This window comes from Emydura macquarii, unplaced genomic scaffold (assembly GCF_026122565.2).
Source record: "Emydura macquarii macquarii isolate MOO-44397 ecotype Brisbane River unplaced genomic scaffold, CSIRO-AGI_Emac_v2 contig_2481, whole genome shotgun sequence".
Classification (NCBI taxonomy): domain Eukaryota; kingdom Metazoa; phylum Chordata; order Testudines; family Chelidae; genus Emydura; species Emydura macquarii.
The window spans coordinates 75,987-94,704 of record NW_027132618.1 but is presented as its reverse complement, the minus strand read 5'-3'; the positions used below and the strand labels follow the sequence as shown (position 1 = coordinate 94,704).

At 40.4% G+C, this 18,718-nt stretch overlaps 1 protein-coding gene across 1 annotated transcript in view; it reads right to left on the bottom strand.

Annotated features, from left to right (window-relative positions):
- Nucleotides 1-18,718, bottom strand: part of SGIP1 (SH3GL interacting endocytic adaptor 1) — a 168,623-nt gene that overhangs the window by 94,331 nt on the left and 55,574 nt on the right. Inside the window, exon 3 of the mRNA XM_067563332.1 lies at nt 7,333-7,396. Within this exon, the coding sequence (XP_067419433.1) occupies nt 7,333-7,396 (64 nt within the window). The remainder of the gene's footprint in view (nt 1-7,332; nt 7,397-18,718) is intronic.

Below are 18,718 nucleotides of genomic sequence, written 5' to 3'. Positions count from 1 at the left end.
ACACCAATTTTAGAAATACCTCCCTCTAGAGCAGTGGTTCTCCGAGGAAGGCTGGGTGGTATGCGAGCCGTACCACGCCGCTGCCGGAAGTGCCCGCCCACCCACCCTCGGGAAACTCTGCCGCTGAAAAGGGGCAAACGGCGGAAGGGTTTTGGCGGAGGGCATTGTTCCCCTATGTAACCCGGCGCTGCCGAAAGTCCCTCCCCCGCCGCCGCAAAACGCCGCCGCAAGTCCCCCCCCCTTTTTTTCCCCGAGTGGTACTCGGGTCAGGTACAGTCAGGTCAAATGGTACTCGAGGAAAAAAAGGTTGAGAACCGCTGCTCTAGAGGATGCTGCATATTGATAACTAAGCTGTAGTTTTAAGATCTTATTAATTCATAATTTTCAAGTCTGACCTTCTGCATAAAAAAAGGCCAGAGAAGTTCCCCTAAAGCATCCAGTCTTGATTTTAAAATTGCCAGTGGTGGAGAATCCACCATGACCCTAAATTGTTCCAATGGTTAATCACACTCACTGTTACAAACTTATGCCTTATTCCAATCTGAATTTGTTTAGCTTCAGCTTTCAACCTTTGGACCATGTCATACCTTTGTCTGATAGACTGAAGAGCCCTTTACCAAATATATGTTCCCTATGTAGGTATTTATAGACTGTGATCAATTCATTTCTTAACCTTCTCTTTGTTAAGCTAAATAGCTTGAGCTCTTTGAGTCTATCACTATCAGGCATGTTTTTGAATCCTTTAATCATGTGACTCTTCTCTGAACATTTATCAATGTCCTCTTTGAATTGAGGACTCCAGAGCCAGATGCAGTGTTCCAGCAGCAGTCATACCAGTGCCAAATACAGAAGTAAAGTTTCCTCTGTTTACACATTCCAGAACCATCTTATCCCTTTTTGGCTACAGATTTGCGTTGGGAGCTCTTATTATCCAGCACAACCCAGAAGTCTTTTTCAGAATCACTGCTTCCCAGGATAGAGAGTCTCCCATCCTGAAAGTATGGCCTATGTTCTTTGTTCCTAGAGGTATACATTTACATATAGCTGTATGAAAATGCATACTGTATGCTTGTGCCCAGGTTACCAAACAATCCAGATCTGTCTGTATTGGTGATCTGTCTTCATTATTTACCACTCCAACTTGGGTCAACTACAAACTTTATCAGTCATGATTTTAGGTGTTCTTCCAGGTCATTGATAAAAATGTTAAATAGTGTAGTGCCAAGAACCAATCCCTGCAGGACCTCACTAGAAACACACCCATTCGATGAAGAGTCTCCCCTTACAATACAATTAGAACAAATTTGACTTTCAAATTGGCTCAAGAAGATGAACACTGTACACATAATGAGACAAGTAGCTTATTTTAATCAGTTAAGTAACTAACTTTAGAGTTTATTCCTGGTCTCAGAATTCCCTCCAATTTCATTTCTCCTTACTCACTCAAGCAAACGTTCCCACCTCCTTGAGGCTTTTCATCTGCTCTCTTTTTATGTCCTGGTTTCCAAAGATCTTTGACCTAATGGCTCCATATGCATCCCATCGGATTCATGGCTCTGCAAACTTCTCCTTTGCTTTCTCTGGTTTAGTGTAAAACTCTTAAATGTGGAGGCTTTGCAAATTTCCCTGGAGTACATCTGTGCTAGTCCAGGATCCCTGTTCTCCAGGAATTAACTGCTCCAGTGAATACTGACTCTGGACCTCTATTTAAGATACATAGGTACCTTTCTTGGATGCTGTGAAAGATATGGCCATTTCCTGCAATATCCTTGAAAAAACCTTATTGTATAAAACAAATGTAATTGTGGGCCAGGATTTTATGTAACCTCTCCCAGGGGGAGATGTGACCAATGAAAAAACTAAGAATGAAAGAGATTATATTGAAAAGGTGCCAGACAAGTATAGACTCTTGGGACAGAAAGTGTTAAGTGGATTTCCTGGGAGTCCTTAGGGCAGGCATTCTCAAATTTTTTTTGCTGAGACCCCCTTTGAAAATATTTCAGGCGGTAATGACCCCACCACCACCAAAAAGTGACAACCCTCTTCTCCCCCATGCCATGCTACTCTTACTTCTGTACTGCTACTGGGCGTGGCGCTGCCTTCAGAGCTGGGCACCCGGGTAGCAGCCACTGCTTTCCAGCCACCAAGCTCGGAAGGGCTCTGGCTGTCAGCTATGGGTGGGACTGACAGTTGAAACCCCGGCATGCTCAGGGGCTGACATTTCATGACTCCCCTTCCCCCCATCATGCGACCCCTAAGGGGTTACGACCCCCAGTTTGAGAACCCCTGCCCTAGGGAGAAGTTAATGAAAATTAACTAAATATGGTTATGCAAAAACCCAGTCTCCTGAAGCTACTCTCTGAGGAGTGGGTCTTTGTCTGCTGACAACCTGCTACAGAAGGCCAAAATCAAAGTCCAAATCTGTATAAAAAAACGGCTAATCTTCCCAACTTTTGTTCTGGCTTTGGATCTAAGACATATATGAACTTTTAGCCATGGGGAAAACCCAATGGTGGTTTTTGAAGGCCAGAAAGCTACCAGAGTTTGGGGTGCCCTCTGATATGCATTTTAGCATGCATGTAGGTTCTTTTATTGTTTTATTTTCTCCATAATGCTTTTACATTAAAAATCAATGTACTTGCTGAGAAGGAGCTGTGTGGTAACTTATAAATGTGGGCAATACACGGGTCTAAACTTCAGAGAGAAAGCAAAGCATAGACACTGGTCTGTTTTGGCAATCTGGCTTCCTAGGGATACCACAGTGAAATCCAGGGAGCTGTGCAGCCTTAAAATCCATGGCAAGGAAGGAGTGAAACATTGGTCTCTGCCCAAGAAATGATGGCTGGGAGCTGGAAGTCTAAGTGGGTGCCCTTCAATGTCAATGCAGCCAATACATTCCTGTCTTCCTTCTGTCCTCAGCTTAAAATATTGCAATCAGTTCAGTTCCCTCTCGCTCCCCCTCACCTCTACTTTATTGAGTTTGTCCTTTTTTATGACTTCATCCCCTTTTGGAAACTTCTGTGTTGGTTGACATATTTCCCCTTTTCTCCCTATTTGGGCATATGCAGCCAGTCAAGCTACCCGCTCTTTGTCCTATGCTGCACCTGCAGACTGAGCTAATTAACCCTTCACAATCCAGTTAAATTTAAGAAATGTTAAGATTCTTTTATAATAATTCTTTCTATTAATTCTTGATTATAATTACAGAGAAAAACTAGCATGATAAAGCAAATTGGATTAACTAAAGCACTGCTGAATTTAGTAGCAAGGCAATTAATAGTTAACAGTTCTTAAGTTATGACCAAAGAATACTAAAGTTGCCTATTTTGAGTTGGCATCTTCATCCAAGTTTTCACAGACTTTGCTTGAGTTGTCAATACCTAGAGCCCACGGCAGATTGTGCATGTTTTCAAAGCAGTTACAGAGATAATTAGTATCTTCAGAGCTTCTTAGGTTGAAACGGTCTCCAACTGGTTAGTGAATGTCTGTAAGGAATACTTGATCTCACTACTGACTCTTGTTGTAGTTTTTTTACTCAAGCACTCTGACACTATGGTGATGAGCACCAATGTAAGAACCTAGATAGACTGCTTGATTGATTTAGGGTCTTCAAATAAGGTAGTCAGATACTCACTATTAAGGACTAAGTACAGGAGGCCTGTTACCTGCTTCCATATATATATGAGAAGGATTCACACTTGCAAGTCCTTCTCATAACCCTTTGACAGAAATTTTAAGGCAATGTTTTTTTTTTTATAACAGCTGCCCATGCATGAGTAGAAATAGTGAATGTTCCCTAGTGTCTAGAACTGCATGAAACTGACAAATGTGTGTCTTCCACTCCTATGCTATGCTCTCTCTGCACTTTGAGCCTAAAAGCACTCAACTAAACCTACAATGACAAGCATATTTAAAAACAAAAACGTGTACCACCAATAACGGTACCACAGCACCAGTAGGACATTCCTACTGCTCCATGCATGGGAGTCGGCTGACCCACTAAAAGAAAATGAAAGGCAGAATGTGAAAGCACTCATGTAGGATCTTGTTGTGGGGTGGATTTCATTGAGGGCAGGGCTCCATGCATTCATAATGAAATAGAGGCTAGTCTGGTAGACAAACTCAAAGGAAGGACGGAAGGGAGTGGGAAGCAGTGAATGACAATGTGAATGTAGGTTGGAGGCCTAGAAAGCAGATATTTGTGGTTCTGCAGCTGCCAGCTAAAGTTTGCTCAAGTTGCAGAGCTACCAAGTTTCACAATGGACACATTAACTAAATTGCTGCTTACAGTTGCCATTGTTTCTATCCTACCAACTTCTATGCTATGGTATCCTCCTTCTCCCTCCCTTCCAAAAAAAAAAAAAAAAAAAAATCCGATCCCTCCCCCACCCCATCTAAGCAAGAAGATAAGCCACCCCTGTAGCTTGCTAATGAAAGTGTTTCCCCTAATATAGTCTCTCCTACCAGCTCATTATCACAAGCATCCTCTGCTGGATTCATTTTCTTAACTCTTTCATCAGTGTTTCTAACACCTCTATAAAAAAACATATTGCTTGAATTAATTACTAGAATTATGTTGTGCAATCGGTTAGATACAATGTAATCACTGGATGTTGTTTCATTGATTTTCTTTAGGCAAAGAAATATTTACGATCTTTGTTTCCTCTCTCTTTATGATAAATTATAAATGAATCTGCACATGACCTATGTGGGTGTCTTAGCTGTCTTGTAATCTGGCTGGTTGACAGATAGGCGTTTGAGTATGCATCTCATGTTCTCTTGCTCAATCACTCCAGTTTTTTCAGGTTCTCTGTTTTTAAAACCACCCCTTTACCATATTTCATATTTCTGACTCCAATCCACATTTTACTCACTACCTTTTCCTTTTATTTCTGGTCTACCCATCCCAGCCACTTTCTCATCTCTTTCTCTCTCTCTACCATCCCAGCCCATCTCTACCACCTCATAGCTACTTCTTGTCCCATTGTTTTAGTTTTATCCGTGTATTTCCTTCCTATCGTCAGCTACCTCCCCATCTCTTTGCCTTCATCCCATCTCTTCTCAACTTGCCTCACCTGCCTGAGGGCTGTTATTTGAGGCACCCCAGGGGCTCACATGCTGTCCCCAAGTCCATTTCAATGAGTTCAAGTAATTGTTTGAGTCTGCAGTATCTGTTGCAAAGCAACCCATTCACAAGCAAAGGTTGCAATATAACCATTTTTACCATTTTGCTGATGCAATGACCCAATTTTCTTTTAATTGTTTTAATTTAAGGTTAAATCCCAGCTACAGGCCTTTTCACTTTGCTTGCAGCACAGATTTCCAGGGATTAACAAGTTGCATAGGCATTTTCAGGTTACTGATGAAGATGTATAGGAACTTCACCTCCTCTTTTTGAAGGTGGACAAGGCCACTGCTTATAGTATCAACACGTAATTGGAAACATATTTATCTTTCTCCACTTTGCCTATGGCAACCTATAACTAGCCTCATTTTGATAGGCATCTCAAAGACACAGCAACATCAAGCAGAGGCAGAGAACTGGCAACAGCAGCAGCACACGGGGACCCTCTAACTACCTATAGAAATCCTGATGCAAACAAGCGGCTAGATTCAGCCCCAGGTTAAGCGGTTTTCTGGAAAGACTGCTCAAAGGGCTACCCCAGGATGCTAATTATCTACAACCCCATTTCATCAAATGGTAGAGGAAGCTGGTTACAGCACCACCAAAAGAGAGGAGAGTGGCTAAAAAGTGGATGTGGCCAGGGCAGATAGGGATGCATTAAATGAATGCATTTGCTGAGCAGATTTCAGCAACAGGGTTCCTATGGCACCTCAACCACAGATTAAAATGGTCCTCACTAGGTGGAATTCAGAGGGAGGTTGTTGGAGACAAAAAGCACATCTTTCCAGGAAATGCTGGATATGTTCACAGAGCTCCAGTAATGGTCAAATAGGTATTTGATAATTTAGCTACCACATGACTGCTACCTGTCCAGATTTTCTCAGGATCATTCTTTTTTTGAAGTGACTGTCCTGGGAAATCTGTAAGGATGTTCAGTACACACTGCCAGCTGTCCAATTTTATGAGCTCAGAAATATCACAGATGTCCCTTTTTTTGGGTGGAGGGGGGTATCTCAGGAGGTAGCACCCTACATAGCATATTTTAACTGAGCAAAAAGATAGGGATTTCTGCGTTGTCAAAAGCTAAGCACATCTGAGAAGCTTTAATTCCCTATCCCCACCCACCTACATTTTCTTCCATAAGATTGTCACTCCTCCAGAGGTTGCTGTATGCTCAGCTGTACTGCAGGTGATATTTTCTGTTGTCTTCTGCCATTATTATTCTAACTGAACAAGGTATGTTTTCAATTCAAACTTTTCCAAAAATACTCTTCCTATAATGGTATATCCTTTATCAAACAAATCTACAACATGGTGCAGCAGTAGGACAAAATCATATACTTGGAAAGGAGTACACTAAAATACATCTCTTCCCCTAAGTGACTGCAGAAATTGAATGTTTTCCATGAAATGAAAACAGTACTTCGAACAAACCAGCTTAACAGCAAGAACCCTTAAGAACTGGTAATCCTTTACGCATGATCATCATCTTCTACTCCCAGCAATGAAAAATCACCCTGATTCTCTCTCTGAGACATAACTACTTTTGAAAGCACATAAACACAAAGCCAGGTGAGTGCCTTACTACTCCAAAGACTGGCCTTGATCTGCTGTCAAGACAGCATATTTATTTATTGATGGTGCATCTAAAGAGGATTCTCAGCAGAACACATGCAAGTTGGTCGGTTTAGGCAGAGACTCTCACAATAGTAATATTCCTCTTATTTGTACACCACCTCCTCCTTTTGGAAATGCTCATGAAACTAGATTGTCCCTACAACATTAGATAGCTAAAAGAATGAGATGCTTGTTCCCTACTAGATTTATATAAACATGGGATACAGGACTGGAAGGGACCTTCCTGGGTCATTGAGGCCAGTCTCTTGTTATTGCAGGCAATCTAGCCATATAATCCTTGTTCATAAATTTGTCAAGGCCCACTTTCAAGCTAGTTAGGTTGTTTTACCCCATTATTCCTAATGAAAGGCTGTTCCAGAATCACAGTTTATACCCATTTGTTCTTGTGCCAACATTGTCCTTTAGCTAAGGAAAATATTTAAAAATGTTTTGTTGACTATTGCACTGCAGGTTCAAATGGTAATGACTGTATGCTACATATGTTTAACTATATGTATCACTTCTACAATGTACTGATATAAACATTTCAACCATTCACAAATGCATTCAGTTGTATTGCACTGACTTACGTGGAATCAGTGTCCTTCTCCTTCTTCCGCATTCCAAAGGCCTTCCTTGTACGTTTTTTCAGTCCTGTGGACACAATGAAGATGATTCAGAGGGAGATATTCATATCATGCTAAAAACAAACACTAATAAAGGCCATATGCTCCATTAACAGCTGTAATTAAAAACCAATAGGGCTTTATAGCCAACACATACTCATGTCTTTTACCAGTTCATCTAAAAATATCTATTACTTTATTCCATATTACTCCTGGGGAAACTCTGCACCACTGTGCATGTACAGAATTCATGTCCCCAGCAGAACTTTTTTTTCCCTTCACAGAAAATACATTCTACCAGACAAACACCGCAGTTACATCTTCCGCCTTTGGCTGTGGCATCAAAACAGAGAGCAACTGGGAGTGGCTCAGTTGCAGATAGGAAGGAGAAGAGCATCATTCCTCACTGCACCCTACCCATGGGGCCAGGTGAGGAGGCACAGAATATGGGTGGGATGTACAGCATAGGGCACGTGAGGCTGCTGAGGGGATCACAGACTGGGGTGGGGGCTGAATGGGAGCAGGGATGCAAGATCACATGGGAAAGGGAATGCAGGGCCACATGGGGAAGAGGGAGGAGGGGTGGCTGAGTGGGGATGCAAGGACACCTGGGGAGGGGGGTAGATGTGCCTGACTGAATGAGAGGCTGGGGTCAGCCAGGATCTGCATGGGGGAGGTTCCCTAATAATCCCTCTTCCTGCCAAAAAAACCTGTCCCATATGTAGGATGACCAGATAGCGAGTGTGAAAAATCGGGACGGGGTGGGAGTAATAGGCACCTATATAAGACAAAGCCCTGAATATCAGGACTCTCCCTATAAAATCAGGACATCTAGTCACCCTATCCATCTCTCTCCCATCCATATCCACTAACCCTCCAAGTTCACTCCCAGGCTGCTTCCTAACAATTACTTCCTTCTCCCTCAGTTTCTCCATTACCCCGACTCCTCCAAGCCTTTGAACTGCTTCTGAGGGATGCAGGAAATACATTTCTCTAGTGTAGTTTAAATGAATTATTACTCCAACTTTTGTATTAGATTCCTTACTTTACTAGGCATATTATTTGTCAAAAAACATTTCCTGAGTCTTTTTTGTTGTTGTCTGTATTGTTACAGACATACTTGCTGACAGCTATTTTGAAATAAATTTTCAAAATAATTGAAACTGGCATGATTATATTGTGTTATTCTGACAAATAAACTAGGCAGAATTTTAAAATTTTGTGTGCAGAATTTTTAATTTCTTGGTGCAGAATTCCCCCAGGAGTACCATATTTATTGAACACCACACATCACTCAGTAATTATGGTCAATAGTTTTAATCCTCCATATTAATTTTTGGTATTAAACAGATAATCTGTCAGTGTATTGAATTTTTTAAATGAAATTATTAGACCACTGAAATACATTTTAAGGAGTAAAATGCTCAAACTAGCTTACATTCTTTATCTGCTTGTGTCAAAAGTTCAGAAGAGCACATGATACTTCTACCCACATCATGCTTTTTATATATATCCGTAGTTACATTTTATACAAGTGCATGTGCGTGTAAGGGGGTGTGGGTGGGTCTGCTTTATAAAAAAAGCCACATGGAAACAAAAACATCCATACACCATTACTATTGCTCAGAGCTACACAAATCAGACTTGCCAGTTGATCAATATACTCTATATCAGTCTGTACAGTAGATATTTGTATTACAAATATTATAGAATGTAAATTAGTCATCAAAAAAGAGAAACAAAACCATGTTTGTTTACCCAACCTGCCATATTATTGAAGGATACTTTAGCTAGGGAGTCATTTTCTATCCTCTTGCATTCAGACTTCTGTTGCTACAATGATACCCTTCATTCCACCCCTGAACGCAAAGTGTACAAGTCACCTTACTCCTAGAATATTCCCTGCTGGTTTATCTACAAAGCAGTGCCTGGGCAATCTGCGTATCTTGCTGGAAAAAGGGTGCTGTTACAGCACCTGCTACCAAAGGATTGAGAGGTGAAGCAGAAAAAGCACAGATAATGCTTATGGCACCAAGTTAAAAATGCTTGTTTGGAGTCCTGAAATGCTAGCCACACCTGTTACAGAGAAATTTAACCCTCAAGTGGTCCTTCCTGTCTTACTGTTTTACTTAAACACCCTCCTAATGTATTCAAACATCTCAGCATGAAACAATTGCATACCAGGCTCCCTTCTGGAATCTAAGTTACTGCACGCATCTCAGTCTCGATCATTCAAAACAAGAGCATTTCTGCACATTGCCGTTCAGTATTTCTGCTCTGATGGTAATCTTTACCTTAAGGCAAACAGAATGGAATCCTTCCAAAACATAAACAGCCCATTCCAAGTACCAAAAAGAACAGCAGCAGTGAAGCATAGTCAAAGATACACTTACACTAATAACTTCAGGATTTGGCTATCCTTACTTAGTACTAATTCACATTGACTTCAATGAGTCCTGAGTCAGGATTGAGCAAAAGCAGTTTTAGGATTTCCAGATTTGCCCCATAGATAAGCAGGGTTATAGAAGGCTATTTAGAATACCCAGTCAGAATTTTGCTCCCTACATTATGTCATATCTCAAATACTTTTCAGATCTAACAAAATCTTTCCTATTTTCTGTGGCCAGACTCAAGGTCCTCATTCCATTCTTAGACAAACTCTCAAATGTCAAACAGGAGTTTTGAAGGACTGGAGGATCAACTGAAGGACTAACAAACTAGTGCCATTAAAACAAGAGCATTCATAGAAACTTTACAGCAAAGTTCAGACCCAATCCTGCAGTTGTCAAGAAGGACTGGCCATACATATAAGGAATGGCAGAAAGAACACTATTTCAGGCATTAGTTTTTGCAACAGCAAAGGAAATATGGAAACAGCTATAAAATAATAATCACTTGCTATTCATGATTTAAGGGTCTTCATTAGAACTCCATGAGTTAGCTATGATTCTTCAACCCAGTGTCTTACAAAATGGCCATCTGGCTCTCAAGGCGCACTACTCAAAAATTTGCTAAAATGGGAGATTTATAGCTTGACTGTGCATGTTGAGGCCTTTTGTCCTTCAATCCTTTATGCTTGTTGTGAAATCAGTAAATAATATGTGATATAACCTCCCTATTCAATATGAATGAATTATATATGAAACTGGTGTTTAAGAACATGCAAAAGGGTACTCATCCATTCTGTGATGGGGATAGTGGCCAGGTTAGAATCAGAATTGTTCAGCTGTCTGTCACAGGTCATATATTCTCGGCAAATTCCTTGTTTAGCTCCTGTGGTTAGTGGCCTGTATATCTGAAGCTTTGACTAATCATGATATGCACTTGTTACATTAGGACGTTCTTGGTGACCATGGATTTGTTAAAACTAGTGGTTCTCATACTGGGGCCCATGGACATCTTGGACACAAAGCACTTGCTAGTGATTCACAAAGAGCTGACATGTCATTTAGTGCCAACTACTCTCCCTTGTTTACAACTGTTTTTACAGAATTTTGTATTCTGAGCCACCATCACGACTGGAGGTGCCATCTATGATCAAGAGTCCCAGAGGAACAGGAGCCAGGAGTCACCAGGAGGACCAGAGGCCACCAACAAAAGGAGCAGCAGGAGAAAGAAGCAGTCAGCAAGTACTAGGGAACCAGTGATTATGGAGCAGGGAAGCATTTGCAGGTAGAGAGAGGAAGAGAACGGATGGAAGAAGATAAAAAGATCAAAAGGAGTGATAGTTCAAATTATTGTTTTCAAGTGGATGAAACACGCTAAATTAAAGAGTTACAATACCTACCTACTGTTACTGTTCTGTAAGAGCAACTGTAGTTGTTGAAGGTTGTTGTGCAACAGCAAACAGGCTATTCATGGGGCGACAGGTGGTCAGCAAAACCATCTATTTAGATATGGTCTCCTATCTGAAATTCCTGTTCTATAGTTTTATGGGCCAGATTTTCAGAAGTACTAACTTGTTCCCATTGCAACACTTCTGGACAGATTTTTCAGAAGATCTCAATACCCAATGTAGTGAGCTCTTTTGAGAATCTATCTACACGTTGCTAATATGAGAATTAAATTAGTGTGCTTGAGTGCATATGCTAACACATGTGATGTGTGAATGAACATACCCAATGTGTATCAGAAGTCTGCAGAAGCCTGAGAAGACTAAAATGATTGCTTATGCAATTAAAAAGGTTTATATTCTATTTTATGTGTTATATCAAGAAACTTGACCTGTCAGTATAGTGTTAATGGTGGGGGGGATTAGAACACCAAAGTCTAAAAGAAGGTATAACAGGGAGCACAGGTAATTATCCATCCTGAGCAGAACAAGCTTCTGAGACCTGAAAATCCTACAGTTGTGGGCAGAGGTCCGGCAGATTTGCAGAGGGCCACATTAAACATAGAGAGCCTTTCCAAGTTTGTGGATATCTGAGCACACTGATAAATCACTTCATTAGTTTAGGATCAAAACATATGGTACCAACTCCAGAGAAGAAAGCGTAGAAAGGGAAAGAACTGAGGAACAGCATCACCTCCCCACAAAAATAACTTCACTGGAGGCTTGAAACATCCTAAAGCCAGCCTGGATCCTCCTGAACAAAAAATTTCAAGTCTGATCCAAATTAACTTTTGTCTTGTGAAAGTTTGAATGCAGAAATAAAGCTCTCAAGTGGCTGCTTTAATACACCAGGAATTACAAAACAGTTAATCCATGTAAATACTGACCTCTTCAGCATTACAGGGGTAATCTTCATGGAAGGATGTACTGTTCCTGAATATTTTCTTTAAGATAATCAGGCTAAAACAGGCTAGATCTTCCGCACTTAGCCTTTTATTAAAATTGCCATTTGGCACTAAAAACAAAAAACAAAAAAACACCCCACTAGAGCAACTAATAGTGCTTAGTCATCTTTTGTACCGATACTTCTGTCTTATGGGAAATTAAATTCACTTTATTCCTATTTAGGATTTAAAGATGCAGTCTATGCCCTTTGCCCAGTAGCACAATGCAGTGGGGTAACAGACATCACAGAAGCAGCAGGGGCAGAAGACTAAATTTAACTGGGCTGTAACACTGAGTCACAGAGTAAGGCAAAAACCAATAACTCTGACATGGATTATTTTTGTTGTTAGGAAAAAGGGGATAATGTGCCTGGTGACAGCACAAGCAACATTTTACAAAATGGCATCAGTGACCATCATCACTTCTGGAGTATTTTCCTGTGAATTTCTCTTACTCCTTTCAGGGCTAACTGCTACTCACAATGGCACTGTAATGATCACGTGGCACTCACAAGTGCCACAAAATCTATTCCTAGTGCATGTCAGGTTGAAAATAGGTTTCATGCATTTATTTAGACTTCGTAACTCATGGCTTGGGCAGTCCTAATTTGACTAATATTATGCCATGCCAGCCTCTCCAAGGCCACTGGTGATGGTCTAGTCTCAAAGGGCCTCTCCTACGCAGGTTGAAAAAGGCACTCAGCACTGAGCACTGCAGGACTAGCTTTTCATCTGGGTATCCACCTTGCGTCTGCCATTGAATACTGAAATGCTTCCCCACCTTCCACAAAGAACGCACTGGCATCATACATTTTAAATGAGCGGTCCTAGTCCTAAACACTTCTTTTAAAAAACCCTAAGTAATGAAATTTCATCATTGGGCACTGACAGACCTGACACCTCTTGAGACCACTTTAATCTTCAGGCAGCAGCTTTTAAAGGGATGGCTAGACATTGAAGCAGAATGCCAATTAGCTGAATCCCCCCGCATCTGCCGGCTGGACTCACAGAATGAATATCCTGTACACTCTTATGTAAGGTCAGGCTTCAAAATTAGCTGATCTACCAGTTGGGCCGAGGAGATCCTTCTTCTTGGCCAGATGAGCCTGAACTGCATTAAATATGGCCTCAGCTGGAAGTCACTAAAGGTTCTGATGAAGCATATTGTTGGTCAAACCTGTAGTGCCATCAGGGGTCATGGACATGATTGCTTAGTCTGTGCCACAACTCGGAGACCTTGTCTGGTGACGCCGAGCAGCACAAACTGTGTGTAGTTGGTGAGTTAGAGAATTATGAGATTTTGCCTGCATCCAGTAGCATCAAAAAGAATCAGTCTAACAGAGCCCTGTTTCATTTCTACAAGGAACACTATCCAAGCACACTCCAATATATCTATGCTGGCTATGCTCCTTGTATGAAAATTATCCATACCTCTTAGTGTGTAAAAGAGCTCAGTATAGAGGTTAACTGTTTTGAAAACTGATCCCCACATCAAATTGCCTTTTTTCCTTTTATTGTTTGTAGTTGGAAACAGCAATTAAATCCAGGAGTATAACAGGTATATACTTAACTGCTAGTGGGGGGGGGAAATATCATGATTTTGTTTTCAATAAATGTTATTTCAGTCAAAACTCTCCACCAGCTTCAAAACTCTTTTTTAAACAGATCACTTTTAAAAAAATATTTATAAAAGATTCAGGAATTTAATTTTACACGTTTGACTACATTAATGCAAAACAGACATTTATTTTAAGAAAATGCAACCTGTTAATAGCATGAAAACATTCACTTGAGGATTGGCATTTTTAATCAGCAAAGGCTGAAAGGCTGTGTCTTCCACTAGTTATGCACTAGTCATATTTTACTAAGATATAATAGGGAAACTGCATATTTATTATTCATATAGTAAAAGCTTTAGACAATTACATAATTGGCATAGTTTCTGTAGTCTGGTACACAGTGCATAAATGCATCAGTGTTAATCAGCATGTAGAGGAGGTGCATAAACTGTAGTCAAAAAGAGAGGCAGTTGATCACATGGAGTTAGGAGTTGGAAGTAAGGAAGAAGAGCTAACTGCCTTAAAATACAGCTAAAAATATAGTCTGTTTCCCCTAACTTTACTTTTCTAAGTAAGTAATTTCTACAGTTGCACAAGAATATTATGGGATGGAAAATAGGAAGTTGTGTGTTGATACAGAGATTACCTCAGCAAAAATTAGGTTGACATTATGAAAAATGTTGGGAAACCACACTAATTCATTCCCATAAGCATACAGGAATATAAAAATTCTTAAGCTATTGCCCAGTAAATAGGAAAGGACATAATAATGATCACCTTTGGGAATGGAGTAACAAAGTAAATCCAACAGCACATAATGAATGGGGACATACTCAATTATCTCCTGCTTTGCTGGATATTAAAATAGTTCTGAAACATGATCAGCAAAAATAAGTCAGTCATTCTTGCATATGCAAGATCATGTTGTACACAAAATAGAAGACTTCAAAAATTAATTTACAAAAAAGTTAATCTAATGCCATTAAGATTCATATATTACCAACTAAGGTAACTGCACAATTCTATTGTTTTTCTTGTCTTTTCTGTCCCTACACCAATATTCACTACTCTTCCTCCTCATGTTTTAACTCAGACTGTCAATTTGTTTAGGTACTTATGAGAGTCTGTTATAATATCCATGCACCTCTCATTATTCCTGTGAGCTATACAACTATTATACCCATTTTACAGAGGATAAACTAGAACACAGTTTAAATGACTTGCCCAAGATCACACAAGAAATCTGTGTCAGAGCAGGAAATTTAATGGAGATCTCTCAATTCCCTGTGCCATAACCATGGGACTATCCTAATAAACGACCCTGACTTGGTATCTAGACCTTTATCAGATACTGAGGCAACACATACCTGAGGGTTGCCAACTGTCCAGTTTTTCCCAGGATCATCCCTTTTTTGAGGTAGCTGTCCTGGGAAATCTGTAGGAGTGCTCAGCTTACACTGCCAGCTGTCCAGTTTTATGGGCCTTGGTTCATCCAGATGTTCCTGATTATTTGAACCGGGAGGTGGGAACCTAACTTACACAGAGGCAAAATACAGATTCTAACAAAATAGGCCTGAACTGTAGTAAAGTCACAGCCAGGGCTTAAATTCAGCAGGAGCTGTCCAGAGCGGAGGTCTGGTAAGTATTTTCAACTCCCCTGGAGTTTTTAATAGAACTTTGGGCGGCAGGGGGAAAACGAATATGGGGGTGACTCTGGGAAATACTCAATAAGCATTAAGTCCTAGTCACAGCCCAAACTACATGAACCAGACACAACCGGTTGTACTTCCTATTACATATTACTGCCAGGTTTCTTAGATGGACAAGCTAAGATTTTAAAAAAATCAGAGACAAAATATAGAGTCCTAATTCCATATACATATAAATACAAGGCCGGATTTTAAAAAATGCTGAGCACCCTACAGTTCCCTTTGAAAGCCTGGCCACATATTTATATGCCTGAATATAGATCTGGGACACTAACTTTAGGCACTCACTCTCTCTCTACCCCCCACCTCAACCTTGGATGAAGTCCACTACACTAACTCTCCCCTTTGGGGCATGAACATATTTTATTAGTCTCTACTGTAAAACACTGTGCATATTTATAGTGCTTTTCATATGAGAATTGAGACAAATGTTATAGCTGACAAAACCAGAGAACTAAAAATGGCCGATGGCCAGGTCTTTTTGTTCAGATATTGAAGTGAATGGCATGCAGGAGAAACCTTCATAAAATTCCATGTGCTCTTGTCTATGCATGGAATGTTTTTCTCCTGGCTATAGTCAGGCAGTCAAAGACTCTAGCATCGTATTTAACCTTCTTGGTATGGAGAACGGCACATGAAGGAAACATTCTTTGTGTGTCACATAATGTTCTACTTTAAGGAAAGGCCTGATAATGATTCAGCAGTAGCAAATTCAATACATCTAATCTTCACATATTTGAAATGACAAAATTAGTGCAGAGGACAATGCACAGAGCCAGCCAAGGAATGCTTTTATTATGTTCAGTCTCCAAACCAAAGTGCTCTTTTTCAACTCATTTGATTAATGCTTTATTTTTCTCTACATTGCTTACTTAAAATGTGTCCTTGAATTGCAATTCATTTCAATAGTCTCTAAAACATTCTGCACTTGTTGATACATACTCAAATCTGTAACAGAAACACTAGTTTTCTCTGCAGAATGTCAAAAAAATTACATGGACTAGCACTGGGCTTGGTTTTTATCATCAAAATGAAACATTAAGTTAATCTCTTATTATCGTCTTGGTGATAGATTTTAAGAACTGCAGTGGCATAAGAGTCAGCCTAGAATTTCAATATTTTAACAACATAGCATCATTACCAATTACAGCAACAGCATTACCACACCTTCACTATCCCTCTATATGAGCCACACAACAATTTTGTGTTACCTTGAAAAGTCTAGAACTTGGGGTTGAAACCCTGGCCCTTATTAAAGTCTGTGGAAGTTTTGCCATTGACTCAATAGAGTATGTATTTTGCCAGATATTTGAGAGACTGCCTTATCCTCCCCAATGTCCCATCATGCAAGTTTAGACGCGCTCCTCTTGCTGCTGATACCTGCAACCCAGATTTCCAGGAATGGTGGCAGGATTTTTTAAATTGAAGGATCTCATCTATGGAACTTGCACCCTCTAATCCAACGGAATGAGTTTATCAACCTTCAGGCACAAGGAAAGGCTTTATCTGTTCCATAAAGTCCTTCAATATTTATGTGAGAGAGGAGGTTCATGAGGGGTCCCCATCAAGACAGTTGCTTAGCACAAAAGGAGTACAGTGTCACACTAATTTTTTTAAGTTATCCTACTGGGTAAATAAAATATTTTGTAAGTATTTTATGAAATGAAAGCAACAATAGGAGGTCTATTGTGCTACACATAGTATGAAACTATTTAAAAAAAAGAAAACCTCCACCCTTATGTCAGGTTTTGAATCCAACAGTGCACTAAGTAGTCAGAATGGATTTACAAAGAACAAATCATGCCAAACCAGCTTGATTTCCTCTTCTTTGACAGGATAACTGGTTCGGGGGAGGGGGGGGCGAAATGTGATGAACATAATATACCTGGACTTTTGACACAGTCCCATGACATTCTGATAAGTAAGATGGAGAAATGTGGGCTGTGTGAAACTACCATTAGGTGGATACATAGTTAAGCAACTGCAAACAAAGAGCAGCTATTAATGGAATGATGTCAGACTGGACAGAGGTCTCTACTGGGGACAGGGGATCTATTCCAGGTCCAATGTTATTTAATATCTTTATTAATGACCTGGATGTAGGTATAGAGAGCATATTGATCAAATTCGCAGGTGACACAAAGCTGGGTGGGCTGCAAACACCTTGGAGGATAGAGTTAAAATTCAAAGGGATCTTGATAAATTGGAGAACTGGACTATAGACAACAAAATGAAATTCAATAAAGACAAATGTAAGGTGCTACACTAATGTGCAAATACAAATACACAATGGGGGATAACTAGCTTGGCAGCAGCACGGCTGAGAAGGATCTGGGAGTTGTGGTAGATCACGTCAACATGAGTTTGGGGGGGGGGGGGGGGGAAGAAAATGCAATTTTGGGTTGCAATAACAGAACATAGCATGCAAGTCACAGGAAGTGATAGTACTGTGCTACTTGGTGCTGGTTAGGCCTCAGATGGAGTACCATGTCCAGTTCTGGTCACCAATGTATAGAAAGGATGTAGAGAAACTGGAAAGGGCCCACAGGCGAATGACAAAGATGATCAAAGGGATGGAATGCAAGCCATACGGGCAAAGGCTGAAGGAACTGGATATGTTTTGTTTGGAAAAGATGAGATTAAGGGGAGACATGATTGTGGTCTTCAAATACTTGAAAGGGTGCCATAAAAAACATGGAGAAAAGTTGTTCTCTCTTGCCCCAGAGAGCAGGACAAGAGGCAATGGGTTCAAACTAAAGTACTGCAGCTTTAGATTAAGTCTCAGGAAAAACTTCCTAACTGTAAGAACAGTAGGACAATGGAACAGGCTGCCTAAGGAGGACACTTCACTGGAGGTTTTCTAAAGAAGGCTGGCTAGCCATCTGTCTTGGATGATTTAGACACAACAAATCCTTCATCTTGGCAGGGGGTTAGACTAGATGACCTTTGCAGTTCCTTTTAACCCTATGGTTCTATGATTCTAAATATAGATTCAAGACCACAACAATAGCTACTAAAAGTGACTTAGAATGGGAATCCGTTTATAAGAACAGAAAAGCCAGCCAGCAGTACTTCATTTCATACTCAGTACAGTGAAGAACACCCTTCTGAGGAATAATTCAGGAGAGCCTGAGAACATGCTCATGGACTCTACTACATTGTGAAACTTCTGTGACAGGTGCTCTCTAAGGGGGAATACATTTGTTTACTGCTTCTGGAAACTAAGTTTTGCCTAAAGAAGGAACATGGGCATGAGAGAGCTATTCAAAAAGAGAGGAAGAAGAGCAGCTCATAATACACCTCTTT